At 43.2% G+C, this 15,793-nt stretch overlaps 1 protein-coding gene across 2 annotated transcripts in view; it reads left to right on the forward strand.

Annotated features, from left to right (window-relative positions):
- DDX18 (DEAD-box helicase 18) overlaps positions 1-15,793 on the forward strand; it is a 516,018-nt gene that overhangs the window by 238,863 nt on the left and 261,362 nt on the right. For both annotated transcript variants that reach the window (XM_044074977.1, XM_044074978.1), the window contains 2 exons: positions 505-704; positions 816-930. In XM_044074977.1, the coding sequence (XP_043930912.1) occupies positions 505-704; positions 816-930 (315 nt within the window). The remainder of the gene's footprint in view (positions 1-504; positions 705-815; positions 931-15,793) is intronic.

Below are 15,793 nucleotides of genomic sequence, written 5' to 3' on the forward strand. Positions count from 1 at the left end.
AATAAAGGGGCCAAGACCTCCTTTAAAATAGAAGGAAAAACACTGTCCGTAATAGACAGCAGTGATCTGGTAAAAATCTGAACATTAAACTTCCAAGCAAGATATTAATACTACAAAGCCCAAATGTGATAAAATGCCTGCAAGTCATTGTCATCTTGTATACTAAACTTGTGCCATTAACAAGAAGGTGGTCCCTCTGCCAGACCTCTGTCTGTTTTATTAGTGCATTTTTTTGGTAACATTATAGTAAGCACCAGAATAATGATGTAATGATGACTTTTGTTATTGCCTACTACTGAACCCAGAAGCAGTTTAAAAATTAGTGTTCAAACATTACTTATTCAGCTGAAATCCTCCCTGGTGGATGAGCTGTTCATTTCTTGGTGCTGGAGTAAACTGCGCTGATTTACTGAAGTGCTGCAGTGGATTATGTATAGTAAATTAATTCTGCATGTAATTTAGAATTATAATTTGCAACATCTTACTGCATCATTTTAATTTTAGGAACTGGTGTTCTCATTCTTTCTCCTACCCGAGAATTGGCCATGCAAACATACGGTGTCATGAAAGAATTAATGACGCATCATGTTCATACTTATGGTCTCATAATGGGAGGTAGTAATAGGTCAGCAGAGGCACAGAAACTTGCCAATGGAATCAACATTTTAGTTGCAACCCCTGGAAGATTGTTGGATCACATGCAGGTAACTTTTTTTTAACTGTATGTGTGTGGTTCCGTCTGTATGTGTTTGGTTTTTTTTGCTTAGTAGTCTTTTTAGTCTTGCAATGATTGTAGGGAATAATTTGTTTTGCAGAATACCCCCGGATTTATGTACAAAAATCTTCAGTGTCTTGTAATTGATGAAGCAGATCGAATTCTGGAAGTTGGATTTGAAGAGGAAATGAAGCAGATTATTAAACTCCTTCCTAGTGAGTAAGCTTATGACAAGGAATGCAGAACATGTCAAATGTTTACTCTGAGATTCTTTTTGTGTTTTGGAATCTTATTTCAGAGGAGCGTTGGATAGTAGTTGGAATTAGTTTCCTGAGCATGCTTTCCTTGCTCAGTTCTTTCAGTGTACAGCTTGCACCCCTTGGACGTGTCCCTCTTGCCTGGTAAACATCAATGGCCGATCACCATCTGCAGTTTTTTTTTTTTTGCCTTGCATGCACTCTTGACTTTCATCCTGTTATGTCTTTTAAGAAATTTACTTAGTTTGATAATGAAAAATGTAAGCTTCTCTTAAGTATACATCTAGTTGATAGGTGGCAAGAGTAGATGTGCTCTGGTGTTTGTACTGGCATTGAAAGGAGCACAGAGTAATGCTGTATGTGCCAGGCATCTAGTACAGCTTACCAAGTGAAGGAAATTAAATGTTTGAAGATAGCCAGCACCAGAATCAACAAAAAAAAAAAAAGTCCCGTGCACAATCCCATGCAAGAAACAAAAGGGGGAGGGTAAAGGAGCATGAGGCAATGTTTTTCTAAAACCTTCAAAATGTTTTTTAAGATTTTAGTGTCTTATACAGTTTTACTGTTTTGAGTTCCTCCTTGGCTAATGAAAGATGACCTTTGCATCTGTTGTCAGATGATAACCAAGAATGGAACAAGAGAGGTGTTGTCCTGGTCATCTCTTCAGAGAGTGTCCTGTGATTCAGGTGTCAAACTTCCAGTGTTGGAGCATATACTTTGCCAGCCCACTCACTCATAATGAGCCCTTGGGTCCCCTGGTTGAATATTCTGAAGAAGTATTTGCGCTTGAGGCAATTTTCTTCGCCCATGTTACCTCCCTGGTTTGTGTCACACTTGTGAGTTAAGCATAATCCTAATAGCCCTCAAATGCACTTTAGAGCTTATTTGTTCCATCAGTGTTAGGTTTGTGCACATTGCTTGACATCTGATGAAACATCGTTGAGTAGGTGTGGGTTTTCAACATTAACGAATACAGTTTAATGCAAGTGCAGGGCACTGTGTGTACATGTTTTACACTGGTGCAATTGTTGATGTCTTCCTTCCCTCAGTGGAGATTGGTACCCCACATGGTTGTCTCATTCTGTTATCCAGTTCTTGAAGAATGTAGCAAGCACACTGCCCCTGATAACCTCTAGTTTAAGGAGAATAACTCATTTGCTAAGCTCTTGTTATAAAGGGGAATGTTAAGAGTCTGATATTGTAGTCTGTGAGAAAGGCAAGAATAGTGACCCAGCTGCCATTGGTAACTCGCGTCCTGGTGTTCTGTGTTTTGAAGAAGCACATAGGCTTATACAGTCTTTATGATTTGTCTTGAGTTTATTTGCTTTAAACAAGCAGAAGCAGGTGTACAAGCACTGGTGTATACTAAAAACACTATTGGATAAGCAAATTGTCCAATGAGAAGTATAACCACAGTGAGTAGCCACTTGGCTACCAGAGTGACCTCGAGTGACATCATAGTTCACTATTATTCTTGGTCTCGCTTTGCCCCTACTCCCAGCCCTTACCCCCCCCCCCCAGGTTTAATCTGTTTTGCTTTCTGATGTGTCACACAGCAGCCATGGGAGTCCGTTATATGATACTTGTGCCTTATTGCATCAAATGTCTTGAGACTCCATGTTAATCTGTCTCAATTGTCATAGCACTTAACTCCATCAGGAATAGAGACCGTCTAGATGTAAATGTTCCAGTAATAACCTTTTTATAATAAAAGCAAAAATTATTGCAAATAAGGATCCCCTGTGTTTGACCCAGAATCCTGTTTCTGGAATCCCCTAACAAAAAATACAATAAATACTGTAGCAGATCATTAATTTAGTTTGTGCTGAGGAGATTTATAGGAATATAGGTTCTCACAGTCCCAGAAGACTTGCAGCCAAGTCATCACTGTGCCAGCAAAGTCCTAATGTGGCTGGGAGCATGTGCTGCAGTATTCTAGGAGTGTGAACATCACCAGTCGAGGATTCTGTAGTTGTGTGAAGTGGCAGCATACCTCAGTGCCAAGTACATCAGCCCTCAGAGGGGAAAATGTTTCTATTCAAGTCTGTCCCATCCATCTTCCAAATGTGTCTTAGTCCCTTCTATTGCCCATGTCAACTGCTTGTAAAGCAGACTAATTTCCCAGCATGTCAGTCTTTGTCCACTTTACCTGTAGCATAAAGTGTACCAACTTTGGATTTGTCTGTGCCGAATGAATTGACCTCCTAATCTCATGAAGTAAGTAATGTACCACTCTTAAAGCAAGTAATTGTTGGCAGCAAGGCCATACCATAAAGAAAATTGAATCTTGCTGTTGGTGCATTAGTTCACCGTCTGTGGGAACCATCCTATCCCTCCACTATCCAGAACCAAGTGGTTTTCTTGTCCATTTAAGCACTACAGCTGTAGTGTCCACTACCATGGGAACAGACTCAGTTTTGGTTTAATCTTCATGAGGTTAGATGTTGCAGCTGCTAGTGTATATTTCCTTCCTGATTCTTCAATATTTATCATGGAAATAATTCCATTTATTACTCTGTGACTCCTCACAGAGTCCGGTAGATGATCCGTGACCTGTAATCTTGACCCATGTGCTGTCAAAAGGGCTGCTCTCTGCTTAGTAATCCCAGTGTAAGGGGAGAAATGTCTCTCAAGCCCCAGAGTGTAGTAGTTTAGCACGCTTCTGCCTAGATAAGTGCATTCCCTCCAAGTAAATAATTTGGTGGTGCAATTTTCTAAGATGGTCACATACTCTCATCCTCTTAATCAGCCTTATATTTCAAGAAAGTGGCTATATTTATTGTAGAATCACAGGCCACAAGTAATTTACTGACCATCTTGTTAAATGTAGTTACTGTAGCAGAATACAATACCATAGTAAATCCTCCTTGGGAAATCTTCCTTACCTGTTTCATTTGTGTGTAATGACTATTCTTTTCTTTTCATTGCTCAAACTATTGGCTCAGTTTGTGGCTGAAAAGGGTCAAGTCAGTCAAACATTCTAGTTACTCCTTTTAACAAATTGGGAAGTTTTAATTTTTATTTACGTAAAACAACAGCCAATTGTTCCTAAATGTTAGGGCGTTAACATGTCAATTATGAAACCATCCCGCATAAACCTCTAAAGAGTAACAGTGTGAGTAAAGAGGACAGCCAACAGACATTTTTTTAGTATTGCATCTTTTTTGCAATCTTTTTTTGTAATTTTTGCAGGTGTGTAAATGAGAACTCTTGAGTGCACTTTCCTATCACTCTATCCAGCATCAGATTTGTCATCATGGTACTGAATAATCCTCAGAAGTCACACTTATTAAAGATAGCATCCGTAAATAAAACTGAGGCCAACTGAAAAAAAAGGTTCTGTAAATTGTCTTCTAAGATTTAACCCTCAAAATTTAACTCCCAAATGTGTCAAGAACAAACTATTCAGGTGGTACAACTAGTAGTAACCCAAGGTACTTGAAAAGTATGTTACTAACATAAGCTTTGTCCGGGTCTATATTAGAATCGCGAACGTTCACGATGTCGAATCTGACATTGTCGACATTTAAACAGCGAAACCGCAGAACATTGAAAAGGAAAACAGAAATCTCCATGAAGGGAGATTTCCGTTTACTTCAATGTAGTGCGGTATCGGAGTTGGGATGTTTAAGTAGTGGGGGGTGTGGGGGGTGCAGGGGTGCTTGACCCACTGCTTAAAGCAAGTAGGTGTATTTTTTGACTTTGTGATGTTTTTATTAGGTGTTCGATGTTACTGGACATCGATATGGTGCCGATCATATCGTATTCGAAGTTCAGTACCTTCAAGCATCTAATATAAACCCCTTTGTCCATACATGTGTTTGTTTTAAAAGGAAATATGAGTCAACTTATAAGAACATCCTCCTAAGAAAACATTTATTGTTTCTTTCTCTGTTTGTCAGTAGATAAAACAGTGAACTGTTTATGGGGTTCAGTATCCTTAGAGAGCATTACCCTGATCTTTCTGTTTTGCTGTTGCAGTCATGACTTGTGAGATTTCCCACTGTGGAAGCCCTTAGCCAGCCTGACTACCAGACACTATTATTTCCCTTCATCCTGAAGCTGGCAGACACCCTATCTGATGTCACTACATTTGGGTAAAAAGGGAGTATGCTGGTGCCATGACCCCAGTTCGTTCTTGCCATCTGTGCCTGAAGCAAAGTGCTATTCAGTGCATTGGTTGTTCTGCACCAGAGAAAGAAGACATCTAAAGCAAAGTATGCCATTGGGGAACTTTTCATGTGCTTTTTGACTAATGTTAGAGGAAGTTGATAACTGTCTCCATTGTGGCAAACAGATACCACACCAAGACTGTTAGAGTATAAAACAGTGACACATAGGGCTGAGTTTCTTGCTAAACATTTCAGTGAGTCATTAAGGCATTTGCTTACCATGTCCGCCAGTCAAGCTAATGTAGATCTCCCTAGGCAGAAAAAGGAAAAGTGCTTCAGATTCAGGAACTCTGAAGATGCTCGCTCACAGTCGGCTAGTCTTCCTAGGCTTGTGATTTGCTGAAGAAGGTTTGGCACATTTGCATCCCCCTTCGACGTCTGAGGTGGTGGCACAAGCCCCTGTTGAGAATTGTTTAGAGTTTGATATTGCTCTGGGTCCCCTCTACTTACAAGCCGAAGGACTTAGCTCACTGGTTGGGTCCGGGACCGCTTTACAGGCTCTGGCTTCCAAAGACTGCAGTAAAACTGATCATGGCTCTTAGCATCAAGAGAGCACCTTGGCCTGCTGTTCGCAGGAGTCAGGTGTTCGTCCAGGTACTAGCGCGGAGGTCAGCCCTAAACCAAAAACTAAGGCCATTCACAAAAAGGCAGCACCCAACCTACCTCAGCCTAGGCATACTACATCTCACTTCCAGACCTACCAACAAGACCTAGAGAGGTTGGCTGAGGATTTGATTTCCTTGTTTCAGTGGGAGGGAGATGTCTGGATCTCACCATCTCCTGGTAAAAGAAAGAGGGATACCCCACCACAGGAATTTTATGACTCTTGATGACTTTGATCATGATGAATCCACCTTTGAAGAGGGTGCACCTATTGCTTCCTATGGGGATTCTGACTCTGAGGAGAACCTTGCCTCAGTCTCTCCCCCTGAGGATATTTCCTTTGGAGAGATGTTGCATATCCTGAGGGAGCACTTCAAATGGGAAGCTTAAGACTGTGCCCAGTCCAAGAAAAGGATTAGGTAATTCCTTAATCTCCCTGAGCATAAACCCGTTACCATTTCCCTGTCTTAGAGGGGGGGTAGACGATATCTTCCCAGATTCTTCATCTTTACAACCAGACTTTGTATCCCCTACCTTGAAAGGATGACAGATTTTACAGGGTTCTAGATTCCCCAAAACACCTTTATTTAAGAACTCTGTGTCAGTTCCTGAAGTGATGACTCCAGGCCATAAGGGAGACTTGCCTACAGGCAAGAAACCAAAGCTTTAGATAGGTTTTGAAAGAAAATCTACACTTTGTGCTTCCCTCGTCATGAGGGTTTTTTTGTATTGCCAATTTCAGATGGGGATTGAAAATAAGGCCCTCTGAAAGGAGTTAATGGATCTGTGCAACTCCTCCTCTCAGGTGGCCAAGCATACTCTGCACTTCGGCTGTGGTGCCTTGGGAGACTCCAGCAGGGCAGTAACCATAGGATCTGTCACTAGAAGATGTGCCTGGCTGAGGGAACAGACCCTTCCTGAGCATGTCCTATCCAGTCTCTAGATGCCCCCTTTGACAAATTCTGTTTGATCCTAAGGCTGAAGCTGTCATTAAGAAAATGGTGGAGAAGGCCAAGTACATGCAAACTGTCAAGGACTTCCTTCAGGTTCAACCCCCTTGATTAGTGTTTGGTATAAAACCGGTCTGCTTTGAGTGTTTCTAGACTTGTTGCCTGAATGAGGCAATGGTCTAAGCAAGGGTAAATCTGAAATCCCTTTGTCCTGCAGAAAGCTATTACTGGGGTTAGGCATTTTGTGAAGACCCTGGATGCAGTAAACAAGCCAAAGGGCAGAGCACAGTACTGACAATGCCTCACACCTGCTCTGAAGTGTAAGAACCTTCTGTGTGATTCCTCTGTGGGGGTATGGAGGTTAAGCGTCTTTTAGATCTAAGGTTACAATGAAGGCACTGGGGATAATCATGGGCAGCAATTTGTGTAGAGTTAGCATTGTGAATTTAAGGACCTGTAAGAAATGGTCGAGTTTTGATAGGTCTAGAATTGGACTCCAGATACCTTCTCTTCTGGGAAACTAGGAGAAGTCTGGCATAAAAGCCTTTTCCTTGTATGGATTTTGGTACAAGTTTCAAAGAGCCTTGAGTGCACAGAAGTTCTATTTGGATTAAGACCTCTGACTTTTGGTTTGGAGGAATGTCTGGAAAATCTAAGCAAATCAAGGGTGGTTTGAACTTGAGTTTGTAGACTTTTTGAATGATGTTTGGCACCCACAGATGGTAATGAGTCTAGTTCTAGTAGAAATGTGACCCCCCCCCCAGCAGCTTGGGGGAGAATGGGAAAGGGGGGGATGGGAGGAAGGGAGAAAGGAGTGCTATGCAAGAGAGTCATAATTGCTCCCTGCTAGGTCCTTGGGGACATGATGCTGAAGGCCTATTGGAGTCAGACTACCACAGTTTAGGCTGCTGGTGCTGTCACTGTCTCCTTTCCCTATGAAGTTTCTTTTGTCCAGGCATAGACTGGGGGGCTTGAAAGGACCAGTGTTTGGTAGAACAATTACACTTACTAGTGGGTTTCACCATCAGTGCACAAATCTCAAACCCCACAAGCAGAATTTTGTTTCTAGGAGACTTGCTGGGCTCTGCTCTTCAGAAAGCTTTCGTTCCTCTGGACAAGATTCCCTTCTTAAACCTTTACATCAGAACAATTTTGGATAGGGCATGCCTCACAGCCAGAGGGAATCTCAGGGCCCTGGTCTGCATGGCTTCTTGCATTCCCATGATCCCTCTGGACAGACTGCATATGAGAACTGCAGTGGTATCTTAAAAATGTGTGGTGCCATCATTCAGAGTCTCTCACCTTCAGAATAAAACTACTTCCTTGCCTCAGGAAGAGTTTGCCTGGTGGGCCCAGGCATGCTGCCTCCATCCGGGCCTTCCTTTCAGGTTCATTCCTCAGGACAAAACTCTGACAACAGATTGCATCAGAAATAGTCCGGGGAGTCCACTTTACCAACCTCCAGACTCTAGGGAAATGGCACTCCAGTTCAAAAATAAATATCAACCTAAAAGAACTAATGCTAGGCTAAAAAGGGCTTATTGTCTTCCAGAAGAAATGGAAACCTGGAGTCGTGCTAGTGAAGACGCACAATACCACAGTTATGTAGTGTATAACAAGCAGGAGAGGACCCACTTTTACCCCAGTTCTTACCCAACCATGGATCTTTGGGAAATGGCAAACTCCCTAGGGCTGCACCTGATGGCACAGTACCTACCAGGAGAAACCAAGTTGCAGATCACCTCAGGATGAGCCTGTCAGCCCCCCACAGGTGGCAAGTGCATTGGGACATATTTTTCAGCATGGCTGAAAAATGGGGAGCACCACACTTTTTTGACACAAAAGAAAACGCTCATTTGAAAAAGTTTTGCGCCAGGAACAATATGAAGTCAGCCTGGAAGGCAAATGCCTTTTCCCTTTTTTGGACAGGCCTATTCCTTTATTCCCCCCATACCACTGCTGCCCATGTTATTGCTAAAAAATAAGGGAAGGGGAGCTAAGGATAGTCCTAATAGTCCTAGACTGGCTGAGACAGCACTGGTACCCTCTGTTACTTAGTCTAACCAACAACGAACCATGGCAACTGCCACATACAGTGGATCTGCTAACGCAGAACAGGGGCACAATGATACACCCTGACCTGCACACACTCGAATTGACAGCTTGGGTGATACCCGGATCCTATGGAAAGGGTCTCTCCAAAGGACAGGAGACCTAGCACTAGGAAGTCTTACTCTGCCAAATGGAAAAGATTCATTCTTTGGTACAAACAGAAGGGAGACAACCCTCATCGAGCTCTGATCCCATTTATCTCGTCATACGTATCCCACCTTTTTGAAAAAATGTCTCTCCTATTCCTCTGGAAAAAAATCCATCCTTTGGCTATTTCTGCCTATCTGCCATGTCAGTCTTCTGTCTTCACATCCCGTCATGAAGCAGTTTCTGAGAGGAGTTGTCCATCTTGGACTTTCCAGGAAATCTTATGTTCCTTCCTGGGACCTCAGTTTCATTCTGGAGAAGCTCACCCTTCCTCCCTTTGAAACAGTGGCCTCTGCTGATATAAAATTTGTCACCTAAAAGACAGCTGCTAGCCAATACCTCAGCAAGAAGTGTGTCGGAGCTTCAGGCCCTTGTGTGTAGAACTTTTCATCATTTTCTACCTAGACAGAGTGTGTCTCATGACTGAGTCCTCTTTAAACAAGACCATATACTTACCTACATTTTTTCCTAACCCTCAGGACAAGGGAGAGGGGATTTCTCCATTCTTTGGATGTACATAGGTAGCTGCGTTACTGCTTAAACAAAACCAAGAACACCAGTTAATCAGACCAGCTTTTTTGTGGCCTTTGCCAGTAGCTCTGAGGGGAGACCAGTTTAAAAACAAACATTTCCAAATGGATCTCCCACAGTATCTTCTTTTGCTTTAGCAATCATGGTAAGAAGCCTCCTGATGCTGCGAGGACACATTTCCACCAGGGCTACTGCTACCTCTAATGCCTTTTTTAAAAGGTTGCCACCAAAGACTGTTTGCATACCTTAGCCAAACATTACCATCTTCCTACCTTTTTCAAGTCCAGAGCAGGATTTGCCACTGCCATTTTGCAGGACATCATTGCCTTAATGTTTCTCTCCACCCTCCTTTTCAGCTTTGGGAATCATCCCACAAGTCAGGAATGCAACAGTGAAATAGGAAGAACATAGTACAGTTGTGTACACTTAACATAAATGTGGATGTTCCAAGTGTATTCACTGTTGCAGTATTCTTTTTTTCCCCTCCCTCCTTCCCCTCTGGCCTATGGGATAGGCTAGGACATTCATCTTCAGTCAGGGTGGCTCCACTTCCTCCTTCACACTTATTCTGGAATTACATGGTCCCAGACACCTGGCCTCAAGGACACACTGGGGCCTTCCTGCTTGTTGGGGCAAGAACATACTGATGTAGTGATGTTGGGTAGGGTGTCTGCCAACTTCAGGAGAAGGGGAAAAAATAGTCTGTGGTAGTCGGGACAGCCATGGGCTTCCACTGCGGGAAATCCCACAAGTCAAGACTGCAACAGTGAATACACTCTTAACAGCTACGTGTATATTAAGTGTACACAACTATACTTTCCCAGCAACTGTTTTGAAAATTTTACTGTCTAAACAGCCCAGATGGACATTGCTTCTGTGAGTATCAGGGCAAAATTAGTGCAGTCCAAACAGTTTCTGGCAGAGAATGTCAGAGAAGCTAACAAAGTAGTCAAGAGGTAATTAACAGTTCCAGTGTTGTCTGTTTTCGACTGATTCAGCCTTTGAGTTATCTGATCTGACCTTGGCAACTTTTTTTGGAAACTGTGGATCCAAGACTCTTGACTCCTCCCCTACCCAGAATTACCTGTTTCCCAAAATTGTCAGATCTCACTTGCCACTTATGTCAGAAGAATGTGATCTACGAGGACTCTGACCTTATTTGGCAGATAGGTGACATTTTTTAGTGTTGTTAATTTTTATCCTTTTGGGTGTTTTATCCCATATAGCTGTATATCTTTCCTTAAATCTCCCCCTTGGCGCAAAAAAAAAAAAAAAACATTCTGGAGTCTGTTTCCTGTTTTTCTATGGTCTCTGCTTTCCTTTTTCTTTAGGATCACTATTAAGTAAAAGACAATATTTTCTACAGCTAGATAGTATTTCTCTACGCAAGTGTGATTGTTTTTCTAGCTGTGTAACTGTTTTTCTGCTTTTAAAGATTTTAGCTGTTGTAAATTCTGTTACGACAGATGAGGTTCAAGTGCTTGGCCAACAGGCACAAAAGTCCCCCATAGGACCCACACTCCTTAAGTGTGTACTGTCTGAGTGTAGCAAACCTGGGTTTAGACTGCAAGACGCATGCCTAGTTTGGTTCTGGAGCCTGAAAGGGACGGAAGGATCAAATTGGTCCTTAAGGGCTGCCTTCCCACCCAAGTGGGAAAGTTGTCTCCTGCTGCTGCTTCAGATTTTTTTCCCCATCCAAGAAGGATAAAAAAAACTAGATGCTTTAAGGAGTAAGAGAGGAAGAAGGAATTGGAGATGTTGATTAGGATTTCTGAATGATCCCACAGTGTGCTATTTGATATTGTGCTAGAGCACTGAAAAATTGTACATTAGTACTCACTGTGCTGAGGGTGCTGTGTGGAGGCAGCAACCTTGTAATGTTCCTCAAGCCTGGTGGTGCACACTGACAGTTCGCGGATTTATTTGCAATGAAACATTCAGATGTCCTTCTATTCAATGTTGCAGTATTCTATACATATGGGTAGTATTCCGATCATTGACCCGATATCCAGTTTGTATACAAAAGCTTGTAGCCACTGGCAGTATGTGGGACGTCACGTAGGTACTGACAACGTCGGCCATAAAAGGGATGTCCACCCATACCATCCTCAGAACTTTTTCGCTGGCATTCGGAAAGGTTGATTCCTGTGTATGGTCTGAGGTCTGATTCCTTTGCTCTGCTTCCAGATACAGATAAGTGCTCTGTTGGGGATATACTTTTTTGCTACTGCCGTTTGCTATTGTTCATGTTATCCAGGAAGGGCAAGTGTAGGTGTGGAAGGCATATTCCACATAAGGATAGTCACAAGCTGTGCCTATTTTGTTTGGGGCCTAGTCACAATCATCACTCCTGTTCTGTTTGACAGGCCTTCATGGCTAAGACTTTCTGTAGCTGTCTTTCGGCCTTAAATCTTTACCTTGAAAATCAGAGACTCAAACATCTGGCTAGGGATGCGATGGAGGGTTCCAGGGATCCTTCAATTGAGCCAAGTTTGAAGAGGAAGGTTAGCAAGCTAAGACCTGAAACCTCTTCCAGTGTGCCTGCCTCCTCCGATGTTCCTCTTGAGGACTCTGTGGTATGGTTGGAGGTAGAGTCCGCTTCTTCGGCGGCTACCTTGGAGGAAGCCGTCAAGTGTGGATTCTAGCATGTCTGAGTCTATGCAGATGTCCAGTTCGAGCGACTTGGGGGAACTGCGGCTCGTTTTACTGGAGGACTCTGGGGATGCCCCTCCCACTCTACCTAGGGATATATCGGCTGTTAGACCAATGTCCGATGTTTCTCCTCTGTTGGACAAGCCTGTTAAAAAGAAACAAAAAAGCACCTCAACATCCTTTCCACTCCTCAGTCAGATTGGTATGCTTTTTCACAGGAGCTTATTAGGGCCCTGATGGCACTGAGGCCTTCATCTTCTTCCCTCCCTATTCCACCATTTACAGCTTCTCCTCTGCTGCCTTCTGAGTCGCAGGCTCTATCATCTGGGCAGGTTTTGGAATCCCATGCCCTTGAATCTGATCCTGAAGACTCTTCTGATGAAGACTCCCTGGCATACTCCACCTAGATTCCTTCCCCCCTAAACTTCCCCTGAGGAGTAGTCTAATGGGAAGATTCTCCTATTGAAGAGCTTTCTTTTGCAGAAACTATTAATAAGATGAGGGAATTTTTTAAATGGGATTCCTCCCAGATTTCAGAAGCACAAAAACATTACAATGAGCTTCTTCAAATGGAAGCTCCTGCACTCTCTGCAGTCCTGCCTGTTCTTCCTGCTTGCTTGGATGCTTTTGCTTCCACTTCTAAAAACCCTCGACTCCCAAGCCCCTTCTCTCAAGAGACCTGACCGATTTTATAAGGTCCCAGATGATTGCAAGGTTCTTTATAAATACCCCTCTGCTGAGCCAGCTGTGGTCTCTATTGCCTCAGAAAAAACTTTGTGTTTGTCTCCTTCTGCTAAGCTGCTTCCTTCTGATAAGGAGAGCAGGATATTGGAAAGGTTGGGTAAGAAGGTTTATACTTCTCCACCTTGGCAATTAGGACTGTTAATTACCAGACACAAATGTCTAGGCACTCCCTGGCCTTGCTTTCTCAGGCTTCACAGGCTTTGTCCAAATGACCTGATTCAGAGGCTGTCTCAGGTTCTCAATCTGCTGTCTGCATCTTCTCAGGTAGGTACGCATTCCATTTGGTGCAGCTGTAATGTAGTGGATGTATCTGCTAAAGCTGCGGCCTCTGCATCTGTTCTTAGTAGACAATCATGGTTAAGGTTCCAGTCATTATCTGATGACATAAAGGCCAAACTGCTTGATGCTCCTTTAGATAATTCTGACCTTTTTGGTTCAGCTGCTGCAGAACTTTTCAAATCTCTGCAGAAGAAAGTAAAGGACCTCCAAGACTTAAAACACTTGCTTGTTTCCCCAGTCCCCAAATTCCATAGGAATTTTCTTGCCAAGACTACTTTTGACAGAAGACCTGCTCATTCCTCCTCTTCTGCTTTTCCTGCATCTATGTCTAAGAAATATTCTAGGAGACCTCCTCCATCAAAATCTGCTGCTCCTGCTACTCCTTCTGAACAACCCTTTCAGACTAGGCCAGACTGTCCGTGACAACCAAGCCATTCTTCCTAGTCATATGTCTGTGTCTCTTCATCTTTCTCTCTCTCTCTCTCCTTTCATTCTGGATGGAGATCATTCGGGATTCCTGAGTCCTTTCCATAATCCAAAAAGGTTACTTTATGACTTGGAAGACTCTTCCACCATTCCTAGGAATCCATTAACTCCTTTCCTGCCAACTTCATCTGTTTCCTCAGTTAGTAGCTCAACTCTTTCATCAAGACACAATCCAGGTTGCTCCTTCAGAAGAAAAAGGAAAGAGATTTTACTCCAGGATGTTTCTTGTTCCAAGAAGGGATGGTCCTTGGAAGCCTATTCTGGATCTGTCCCATTTAAACACTTTCTTAAAAGTGCCTTCTTTTTGCATGCTGTCTGCAAACCTTTTCCTTCTGGTTCCTCCACACTCCTTCCTGGCATCCCTAGATCGCAAGGATGCTTACCTACACATCCCTTTTCATCCTCAATACAGGAAATTCTTACATTTCTTGGTGGGTGCCTTGCACTTTCAGTTTTCTGCTGTACCTTTTGGTCTTTCCACTGTTCCAAGGGTTTTCACAAAGTGCTTGGCTCCAGCCATACCTTTGAGGGTTCGAGGGATTCAGGTTTACCCCTATTTAGACTACCTTCTTTTCATGGCCAACAGGATCAACTTCAGTTAAACCCCAGTCTAGCCATTCCCTTTCTTCAGAGTCTGGGGTTCACTACAAATTTCAAAAAATCCAGTCTTACCCCCACTCAGGACCTCATTTTTCTAGGGTGCAGATTCAAGACAGATTTGATGGTGGTTTACCATTTCCCTAAGACAAGGTTCTTTCTCTTACAAACTGCATGGAGGCTCTTCTGCCTCTTCCATGCATTTCAACCAGGGAATTCCTAAGACTGCTCAGATTCATGGCTTCCACAATCCCCATGCTACTTTTTGCAAAACTGCACATGAGAAAGTTTCAGTGGTTTCTGAAGACCACTTAGTCTTTGCATGCACATCCCTTTGATGTCTTAATTTCCCCTTCTTCCTTGCCTGAAAACAGAGCTCCTTTGGTGGATCCAGCAGCTATCTCAGAATCCAGGCCTTCCTCTTCTCATGCTCCAGCCTTCTAAATAGCTCTTCACAGATGCTTCAGTTCTAGATTGGGGACTTTGCTTCCAGCAAGGTTCATGGTCTTTGGTCACCTACTCAACAGAAGGAACATATCAACATCAGGGAGATGAGAACTCTGATTTTGGCCTTGCAAACCTTTCACCCTCTCTTCTTATCAGGTTCTCTTGAGATTCTTACAGACAATACCACTGTCCTGTGGTATATAGACAAGAAAGGCAAAACAAGCAACCTTCTTTGCCATCTAGCCCCTCCAGTCATGGGAACTGGCTATCTAATACAGGGCAACTCTACATACCGTCTACCTCCGCTCAGCATTCAGTGGCAGATGCTTTAAGCAGATCCATGACACAATCCCACAAGTGGGTGCTTCACAGAGATATGCTCCTGGACCTAATTCACCAGTGGCGTACTCCATTAGTGGATCTCTCTGCCTCCCCTCAGAACAGGCAGCATCCTTTTTTTTTTTTGTGCCAGGGTTCCTCACCCTCAGGCTTGGAAGTTGGATACTCTCTTTCTCATGGAAGGGGATGTTTCTTTATGCATTTCCCCCTTTCCCCTCCTTCAGAAAGTTCTGCTGAAAATTCAGCAAGACAAACCAAAACTCTTGCTGGTGACTTCCTTTTGGCCAAGACGGCACTGGTTCCCCCTTTTGCAGTTAGCCAGGGGCCATTACCACATGTTACCTCACTGGTTGGACCTACTCGCACAGGACAAGGGATTCCTGATCCATCCACATCTGTCAACTCTGCAGTGATCAAGTTTTTCTTTCAGGTACCTTTTCTCACAGGACATGTCGAAAGTTTTGCTGGAGGCTAGGAAATCTTGTATTTCTAAATTTCAAAGATTTTCTGTTTGGTGCCACAAAATAAATTCAAGATTTGCTTTCTGCAGGTATTCCAGTAGTGCTTTCTTACCTGTGTGACTTAACAGTGGTCTCTCTTACTCTTCAGTAAAGGTCCACTGCTCTACTCTGTCTGCTTGTTTGCCATTGACGCCTCCTTTAGCTTCCAGACCAGAGGTTACACTTTTCTTAAAAGGTGTCCTACATATGAAACCTCTCAGAAAAACCTGTGCCTCATCCTTGAGATCTCAACTATGTCTTA

This window comes from Protopterus annectens, chromosome 6.part0, assembly GCF_019279795.1.
Source record: "Protopterus annectens isolate FY-2018-M chromosome 6.part0, PAN1.0, whole genome shotgun sequence".
In the NCBI taxonomy this organism is placed as follows: Eukaryota; Metazoa; Chordata; order Ceratodontiformes; family Protopteridae; genus Protopterus; species Protopterus annectens.